Source organism: Otolemur garnettii, unplaced genomic scaffold (genome assembly GCF_000181295.1).
Source record: "Otolemur garnettii isolate 467f Iridium unplaced genomic scaffold, OtoGar3 scaffold00107, whole genome shotgun sequence".
Lineage (NCBI taxonomy): Eukaryota > Metazoa > Chordata > Mammalia > Primates > Galagidae > Otolemur > Otolemur garnettii.
This window is the reverse complement of record NW_003852502.1, coordinates 7,214,238-7,224,644: the sequence shown is the minus strand read 5'-3', so window position 1 is coordinate 7,224,644 and position 10,407 is coordinate 7,214,238. Positions and strand designations below refer to the sequence as shown.

General features: G+C 38.2%; 1 protein-coding gene across 1 annotated transcript in view; it reads right to left on the bottom strand.

The window, feature by feature from the left end:
• SLC17A5 (solute carrier family 17 member 5) overlaps nt 1-10,407 on the bottom strand; it is a 47,414-nt gene that overhangs the window by 19,925 nt on the left and 17,082 nt on the right. Inside the window, exons 5-6 of the mRNA XM_023517278.1 lie at nt 8,767-8,853; nt 7,608-7,726 (exon numbers count right to left, since the gene is read on the bottom strand). Coding sequence (XP_023373046.1) covers nt 7,608-7,726; nt 8,767-8,853 — 206 coding nt within the window. The remainder of the gene's footprint in view (nt 1-7,607; nt 7,727-8,766; nt 8,854-10,407) is intronic.

The following is a 10,407-nucleotide window of genomic DNA, read 5'->3' as shown; positions in this document are numbered from 1 at the left end:
TTTTTTTTTTTTTTCTACTTCATATTTGTTAAGGGAAACACTCAACATGATGAGATGTCAATTATTAACATTTAAGTTCCCAACCAGAATGTTCCTCAATTTATAAGGGAGACCCTAATGGACATGAGCAATATATCTTCTGGCACCATAATAGCTGGAGATTTTAACATTCCTTTGGCAGTGTCAGATAGATCCTCCAATAAGAAACTAAGAAAAGAAATTTTGGACTTAAACTTCAGCATACAACAATTGAATTTAATAGACAGCAAAGAATATTTCATCCTAACAAAACTGAATACACATTCTTCTCATTAGCCCATGGAACATCCTTCAAAATTGATCACATCTTAGGTCACAAGTCTAGCCTCAGCAAATTTAAAAGTATAGAAATTATTCCTTGTATTTTCTTGGATCATCACACAATAAAAGTTGAACTCACCAGTAACAGGTATCTGCATACTCATACAAAGACATGGAAACTAAATAACCTTATGCTTAATGATAGGTGGGGTCATAGACGAGATTAAGAAGGGGATTGCCAAATTTTTGGAATAAAACAATAATGAAGACATGAATTATCAGATCCTGTGGGATACTGCAAAGGCAGTTCTAAGAGGGAAATGTATAGTGTTGCAACCCTTCCTCAAGAGAACTGAAAGAGAGGAAGTCAATAACCTAATGGAAAATCTTAAGCAACTGGAAAAGGAAGAACATTCTAACCCCAAACCCTGCAGAAGAAAATAAATAAATAAAATTAGAGCAGAATTAAATGAAATAGAAAACAAAAGAATTATTCAAAAGGTCAATGAATCAAAAAGTTGGTTTTTTGAAAAGTTCAACAAAATTGATAAACCTTTGGCCAACCTAACCAAAAATAGAACATTTAAGTCCCTAATATCATTAATCAGAAATGACAAAGGTGAAATAAGAACAGACACTTCAGAAATTCAAAAAATCCTTAATGAATACTACAAAAAAATTTTATTTTCAAAAATATGAAAATCTGAAAGAAATTGACCAATACTTGGAAGCACTCTAAGTTCCTAGACTTAATCAGAAAGAATTGGAAATGCTGAACAGACCTATATCAAGTACTAAAATAGAATCAACTATATGAAATCTCCCAAAAAAGAAAAGTCAGGACCAGATGGCTTTACATCAGAATTCTACCAAACTTTTAAAGAGGAACTAGTACCTATATTACTTAACCTTTTCTAAAACATTGAAAAAGAAGGAATACTCCCCAACACATTCTATGAAGCAAATATCACCTTGATCCCCAAACTAGGAAAAGACCCAACAAGAAAAGAAAACTATAGACCAATATCTTTAATGAACATGGATGCAAAAGTATTCAATAAGATCCTAGCAAACAGAATACAGCAACACATCAAACGAATTATATACCATGACCAAGTGGGTTTTATCCCAGGGTCTCAATGATGGTTCAATATACATAAATCTATAAATATAATACATCACGTAAACAAACTAAAAGACAAAGACCATATGATTTTCTCAATTGATGCAGAAAAGCTTTTGATAATATCCAGCATCCTTTCATGATCAGAACATCTAAGAAAATAGGTATAGAAGGGACTTTTCTTAAACTTATATAAGCAATCTATAGCAAAACCACAGCCAATATCATAATGAATGGAGTAAAATTGAAAACATTTCCATTCAGATCAGGAACCAGGCAAGGTTGCCCATTGTCTCCACTGCTTTTTAACATTGTAATGGAAGTCTTAGCTATCGCAATTAGGCAAGAGAAAGCGATCAAGGGTATACAATTAGGGTCAGAGGAGATCAAACTTTCACTCTTTGCAGACAATGATATTACACCTGGAAAACCTCAGGGACTTAACCACAAAACTTTTAGAAGTGATCAAGGAATACAGGGTCTCAGGATACAAAATCAATACTCACAAATCTGTACCTTTTATATATACCAATAGTAGTCAAGCCTTAAAAACAGTCAAAGACTCTATTCCCTTTACAGTTGTGCCAAAGAAGATGAAATATTTGGGAATTTACCTAACAAAGAACGTGAAAGATCTCTGTAAAGAGAATTATGAAACTTGGAGAAAAGAAATAGCTGAAGATGTTAACAAATGGAAAAACATACCATGCTCATGGCTGGGAAGAGTAAATATTGTTAAAATGCCCATATTACCCAAAGCAATTTACAAATTTAATGCATTCCCTATCAAAGCAGCACTGCCATACTTTAACGATCTGGAAAAAATAGGACTTCATTTTATATGGAACCAGAAAAAGCCTCAAATAGCCAAGACATTACTCAGAAATAAAAACAAATCAGGAGGAATCATGATATCAGACTTCAAACTATACTGTAAATCTATAGTGATCAAAGCAGCCTGGTACTGGCACAAAAATAGAGAGGTAGATGTATGGATCAGAACAGAGAACCAAGAGATGAACCCAGACACTTATCATCCTTTGATCTTTGATAATCTCATCAAAAATATAAAGTGGGGGAATGATTCCCTATTTAACAAATGGTGCTGGGAGAATTGGCTGGCACCTTGTAAAAGACTGAAACTGGACCTGTACCTTTCACCATTAACAAAAATTTTTTCTCACTGGATAAAAGATTTCAACTTAAGACATGAAACTATAAAGATTCTTGAAGAGAGTGCAGGAGAAACACTTGAAGAAACTGGCAATTGAAGCAACACCAAAAATACATTACTGGGATCTGATCAAACTAAAAAGCTTCTGCACAGCCAAAAACACAGTAAGTAAAGCAAGCAGATAGCCCTCAGAATGGGAGAGGATATTTGCAGGTTATGCTTCTGACAAAGGATTGATAACAAGAATCCACAGAGAACTCAAACTTATAAGAAAAGAACAAGTAATCTCATTTCATTGTGGGCAAGGGACTTGAATAGAAACTTCTCTGAAGACAGGCTCACGGCCTACAGACACATGAAAAAATGCTTATTATCTTTAATCATCAGAGAAATGCAAATCAAAACCATTTTGAGATATCATCTAACTCCAGTGTGAGTGGCTCACATAACAAAGTCTCAAAACTTACAGATGCTGGCATGGATGTGGAGAAAAGGAAATACTTCTGCATTGCTTGTGGGAGTGCAACCTAATAGGTCCCTTTTGGAAAGAAGTATGGAGAATACTCAGGGATCTAAAAGTAGACGTACCTGCTGTTTGATCCTGCAATTCCTCTACTAGGTGTATATCCAAAAGACCAAAAGTAACTTTATCACAAAGACATTTGCATCAGATTGTTCATTGCAGCTCAATTCATAATAGCCAAGTCATGGAAGAAGCCTAAGTGCCCATCGACCCATGAATGGATGAATAAATTGTGGCATGTGTATACCATGGAATATTATGCAGCCTTAAACAAAGATGGCGACTTCACTTCTTTTACATTTACATGGATGGAGCTGGAACATATCCTACTTAGTAAAGTATCTCAAGAATGGAAGAAAAAATATCCAATGTACTCAGTACTATTATGAAACCAATTTACAATCACTCACACTTTCACATGAAGAATAGATCACAATTATGGCCCAGGACGAAGGAGGGAGGAGGCGGGGATGGGAGAGAAGGGGGAGGTCAGATGGAGGGCAGGTGAATGGTGGGATCACACCTATGGCGCATAATGCAAGGGTACATGTTGGATCTAAGGGTACATGTCTTAACACAATAATTAAGTAAAAGAGATGAGGTATATATTAACCAGTGTGATATAAGCGTTCCTAATTCATATGAAATCATCACATTGTACCCCATAAATTATTAATGTATACATGATGTATGTGTTTACAATTTAATAAAAAAAAAGATATGTAGCAGAAAATAAATAAAATGCTTTGCCTTAAAAACAGAAAAAACCAAACAGCACTGGGAGCACTCACCAGCCTGGGTCTATCCAGGAGCTGGTCATGCCATGACCTTCTGAATTTCACTGCAGGATGCCCTGCAGGTTTTGTTCCTCTTTTTGCAGTATTTTTTTCTTAAAATATTTTATTAATACATAATAGATGTACATAGTTTCAGGGTACATGTGATAATTTAGTATTAATACACTCCTGTAATTGTGTAAACATCAAATCAGTGTACTTGAGATATCACCTTAAATATTTGTCTTCTTTGTGCTAGAAAACATTCAAATCATTCTCTTCTAGCTATTTTGCAATGTGTAATAGATTACTGTAAACTGTAATCACTCTGCTAATCTCACACCACGTCTGATTTCTTTTATCAAAACGCATACTTGAACTCATTAATCAATCTCTCTTCACCTTCCCCTTCCCCACTATCCTTCCCCACCTCTTGCAACCATCAGTTGTAGCATCAGGTTTAGAACCTTAGGTGCTATCAAAACTGTCAAGTCTACGTTAAGAATGACATCACATTTCTACCCATAAATATTGACTCTTTGCTGGATAACCAGGATAGCATTCTCACGGAGACTTCTTGCGCCAACAAATCTTCCTTCCACACAAATCTGAAAGGCAAAGCAGCTCCACAGCATCCCAGTGCCTGAGGGGATGAAGCCTGAGCTCCTTGGTGAGACCAGGGGACCTCCCTGGCCTGGCCTCCTCTGGCCTCCTCCACCCGCTGCCACTCTGTGCCTATCAGAGCAACACTAACAGGGCACATCGTGGAGGTCAGCACTCTGCCCTGCGCCTGTCATGCCCTTCCACGTTCCTCACTCCCCCAATTTGCCTGCTTAACTTTAACTTCCCTTTCGTGACTGTTTGGATACAGCTTCACCCGTGAGGAAGAAGAAAACCAGGGCTTGGCTGCGGTCAGCTGAGCCAGGCCGGTTCGGGCAAGCCGGCCATGGTGCTCCCTTGAACAAGGCCACTCTGCCAGCAATGTGGAGCAAGACAAAAACAAGACCACTCCCCGGTGACCACTGGGGAAAACAGGAGCACTCCACAGTGAGGTCTGAGCACAGAGGAGACCAAGAAGGCTACACCCTACAAAAGGGGAGACGTCTTCCTCTCCCAGCTGAGAGTACTGCTGTGCCTTTACTAATTACAACTTTGGCCTCACCTTTTAGATAAAAATTAAGATATTCAATCATAGAATTGCTACTGCTTTCTTTCTTTCTTTCTTTTTTTTTTTTTTTGAGACAGGGTCTTGTTCTGTTGCTCAGGCTGGTCTGGAACTTCTGGCCTCAAACGACCCCCCTACCTTGGCCTCCCAAAGTGCCGAGATCCACACCCGGCTGCTGCTGCTGCTTTCTGAGAACCCCAAATCCACAGCAAAACCCTGTTCTTACCCCCTCGCCCACTTCACCTAATGCAAGTCTGAACTGTGGTAAGATCCTCTAACTCTGTCACTGAGGGGTCCCGTGGCTCCTCACGGTGCGCTTTCCCTGGACTGCAGAGAACCCCGAGTCCCGGCTTTGTCCCATGCAGGTGCGTGTGACCGATCTGCCGGAAGGCCCCGAGGCCGGGAAGCTTTCCTGTCCCCTCCCGGCCGCCTGAGCACCCCGCCTTCGGTGCTCTTTTTCCTCTGACAATCTCTAAGTCCTCAGGAGCTGACAGGGAATCGAGGTCACAGGAAGGTCTCACAAGGTTGTTGAGAGAACGAGGAGGGCAGAGCAGGTGCTGAGCGGTTCTTGGATCCAGGACTTAAGGACGGAGCCTCCAGGGACACGTGGTCATTTCCCCACCTTTTCAAACACCACCATCTGCTTTAAGAACGAGTCCGAGGCTCTATGGAACCTAGTTCTCCTAATGCCTCGTGCATCTCAGTGAAGCATACAGAAATATCACCTAACTTTGAATGTGGGCAGATTGAGACACTTATCAAGATAGAGAAAGCTTTTTAAAGAATAATAAAAAAACGGAAAAGTTTAAAAACCTCATAAAATTGATGACAAAAATAAAGTATTGGAAAGAGGCAAGCTGCTAATCCTCAATGCTGACAAGATGTGAGGAAATACATTTTACAGGGCGAGATCTGTTTACAATGTATTAAATTCTTTTTATCTGTCCCTTAAGGGGGAAAAATGGATGATTTGTTTAATTAACATCATAAATGACACCAAATGCTCATAGTAACCTTCTGTTATGAGACAGAGTGTCGTTCTGTTACTCAGGCTGGAGTGCAGTGGCACAACCATAGCTCACTGCGGCCTGGTCCACGCCACAACACCTGGCTAATGTTTAAAATCTTTTTTTTTTTGTAGAGATGAAGTCTCATTATGTTGCCCAGGTTGGTCTTGAACTGATCTCAAGAAATCCTCTCCTGCTTCAGCCTCCTGAAGTGCTGGGATTATCAGGCATGAGCAGCTGTGCTGACCTCTCAAAGTAACTTTTAAAATAACATTGCTGATTTCTTCTGTTTCTAAGTTTTTGCCCATCTTTGGCAAAGACCAAGAGATGTCGTATTTCTTAACGTTCAGCTGCTTGTAGGGACTTTTGTAGCAAAATTAAAGAACTTAAAAAGAAATATTGAGGAGTAAAGTTTTAATTACAGCCTAGTTATATGACATATAAAAATTTGAAGTGTAGACTGGGCATAGGGGTTCTCGCCCATAATCCCAGCACTCTGGGGGGCAGGGACAGGAGGACTGCATGAGGCCAGGAGTTCAAGACCAGCCTGGCCATGATAGCAAGACCTCATCTCCACAAAATATTAAAAAAAAAAATCCTGATAACTTAATGGGCAAGGAAAATTTTTGATAAAATATTTCCTGTTTTCAAACTAATAAAGTGATATTGACGCCAATAAGAAATGCTAAAACAAACCCCAGACGTTTTAATCTTTCCTAATGTTTTAATGCTCTTGTTTCGTTCTACTTAAAAGGTATATATTTTGTTTCTTTGGCAAGAAAATTTGCTATTTTGAATTATGACAGTCACTTATTTCTGATTTGCTTTATGCTTAAGTGACACAAATTTAGTTTTAATAAGATCTAATTGTTTTTCAAAAGGCCTACTCTGGAAGAGCAAGCTGGCTGCATCTTATTATGATGTCACAGTAACTGTGCTGTCCTCCTCATTTCATCAGATTGGTGTAAAACACAGATGCAGGTTGAGTTTCCCTTATCAGAAATACTGGGCAGCTGAGTGTTTCAGAGTTCTGATTTTTTCCCCTGACTTATTGATTATTGATTGAGAATCTCAAATCCAAAAATATGAAATCTGAAATGCTCCAATGAGCACTCAAAAAGTTTTGGATTTCAGAGCATTTCAGATGCTTGACTTTCAGATTTGAGATGCTCAAACTGTATAGACACACTAGCTGGTTTTCTAACAACCAACAGAATACGGGTATGAGATTCCTTCCATAAATAACATATTTCCTACTAATTAAAAAGAAAAAACAAATTTAATACTCACTTGAAAAATCATTACTCTAAAAGGTTTAAGATGACTTTGAAAAGTAAACTTTTATAATGTACAAAACTATACTTTCCATGGAAAACAGAACGCCGTGGAATTCCTCTGACAGTGTTTCAGACACAGATCTTCCTTGCCTGATCTACTTTGCCAAGGGCGTGCGCAGTAGAAACATCTATTTGAAAATAGATTCTGATTCTGGGGAAAATAATGCCTGACATTATTTTTAAAATGTTCCCAAGTCCATACCTGATTTTTTAATGTGGAAGCAATGTATTCCTTTTCAGCTTGGGAGATTCTCTTGTTCGTCTCTGGTGTGTCGCTAACGAACCACATCCATAAAATAAACCACAATATTCCAAGTACTCCTTCAAACGGAAAAATAATAGTCAAATAAAAGGAGAATGTACCAACAGCATTTTTTATATGTTTGGAAAAAATTATGTAACTATATATTCAATGTAAAACTGGTTTCAGTCTATCAAGGTCTATCAGACAAATCTTTAAAATAAATTTCCACAATCTATATATCCCCACGGGTATCTGTTTTGTTTGATTTTTTTGTTTCAATTGCAGATATAATTCCTGTATGATGTGTCTATATGAAAATCTAATTTATTAAAAATGTGTATCATCTAGCCAATGAAACTGAGAAAATACCCTGGGACTAAATAAAAAGACAAAAAAGATGAAAACTATCAAGTCACAGCATCCTACTTTGCTTGAGAAGTAATATTTTCAAAATATACATTTTGAATTTATACTAACCAAGACAGTAGTTTTTCAAAGTAAATGTTCCATTTAAATCTAAGATCTAACAGTAGCTTTTATTGAGAAATGTTATACAACTACCATCAAGTCACAACTCACTAGGTCATTTTAACCACATCAACTGGAGAAACAAATCATGAGTAAGAGCTGTAGAACTTTATAGCTCAGGAAAAGATTATTTCAGTAGGTTGGAACATGTGTGTGTGTATGTTGTGTATATATGTTGTGTGTGTGTGTGTATATATATATATATATATGTATGTATTTTATTTTTTTGAGACAGTCTTACTCTGTTGTCCAGGCTAGAGTGTAGTAGATCACCTTAGCTCACTACAACCTCAAACTCCTGGGCTAAAGTGATCCTCCTGCTTTACCCTCCTGAGTAGCTGGGATAACAGACATGCACCATTGCATCTGGCTGATTTTTCTATTTTTTAGTAGAGATGGGGGGGTCTTCCTCTTGCTTAGGCTGATCTTGAACTCCTAACCCAAAGTGATGCCTTGGCCTCTCAGAGTACTAGGATTATAGGCATGGGCCACCTTGTCCAGCCTGAAATATATATTTTTAATAATTATTAGCCTACTATTATATTTTGAATTTGTTGCAATATAATTTAGGTTAAATCTTTAAACTTACCAAAAAAGTAAAAGACGTAAGTCCAATTCATGTAGTAGCAAATCATTCCAGAAAGAGGAAGAGAAATTACTGTCCCAAGCTGTGCTCCTAGAACAACACATACGACTTTGTAAACTTTGGAGAGAAACAGAGAAGGGACAGGTCTATTGCTTACAGAAGATGGGTAACAGGTGGTGAAGAAAGTACTACTCTAATCCCAAACCACTGAATTAGTCACATGTAAGTATAAAGAACGCATTCTCTGAAGGGATCATTGACTAGAAAACCTATAATACAGAAAACATCTGCATTAATATGTCGTTGCATGAGTTACAGCTATGAAGCTACTGTTATATTAGGAAGCATCAATCATAAGAAGCAACTATGAGTTAGAAGTCCAGGTATCTGGGAAAGGTTTAAAAATGGCCTCTGAGGCTGATTAACATACCTATTGCATTAGCCATTGGGTGAATAAGCATGAAGCCTTTAGCCATTTTCCTATATTATTTATTATATTACAAACAGATACATTGAATGTATCTATTCTATACATATAGAATACATTATAACCATTAAATGCCAGACATTTTAGTAGGTGCTGTGAGAACTAAAAATTATCAATCAGATACTATTTCTGGTCTCAAATTTTAGTCTCAGGTACGAGATCAATATAGACCAATAATTACTACATGTTAGGAAGTTTTGAAGGTCACAGAGCAACTTGGAAGTTCCAATACAGGAGAGATTACTTCTGACTTCCAGGAGTCAGGAAAACAAACAAGCAGAGACTTTGAAAAGATGGCTAAGAGTTGGTCCCAGAGAAAGATGAGAAGGGAGATTCGGGGCAGGGTAATAGGGCAAGACAGGAATGAAGCAGACAAGTGGACAGGAGGGCTGGGAACTTGGGTGGAGCAAAGGAAAAGAAGATAGCGCTGGGAGACAGGTGGAACGGTCCCTGAGAACCTGCTCCACGCAAGGCACTCTGTGCCAGGGCCGGGGCTGGCTGCAAAGAGGTGGGGAGACCCCAAAGGGTCATGGCCCCAGTTCAAAGAGGTTGCACTTTATTCAACAGGTAAAGGGAAGGCACAGTCAGTACCTGTTCTAGAACTTATCATCAGTTTCTCATGTCCATCTTCACATTGCTCCAAGAGCAACCTTCTAAAAATGTAAGGTGGATCCTGTTTCTCATATGATTAGAAACCTGTGATGTCTTCCTGCTGTATTATGGAAAAAATCTACATTCTTTTCTGCAGTATAAGGCCTGATATAATCTAGCCCTGGTTTTTTCTCTAGTCTCATCTTATGCCAGTATCCTCTTTATTCGCTGTGTTCTAGCCACCCACAGGGGGTTTTCATGTCTTTGAACCCTTGTGTTATTTCCCGCCTGAGAGCCCCTGTACATGCCATTCTGACCAGCTGGAACGCTCTTCCATCAGAACTCTGCTTCACTGGTTTGTTCTTACCCTTCGGGTTTTATCTTAAAAGTCACCACAGAGAGGGCTCTCTAGACTATATTTAAAAAGAAGTCAGGTAGAAAATTTTTCACATGGAAGAAAGACTAGAAATTCTTATGTAACTGATAAAATCATAATTCACATATATTAAATTCATGTTATCTCACCCATAGATCAAAATGATGGCAGATAAATGCATGAAAAAAAA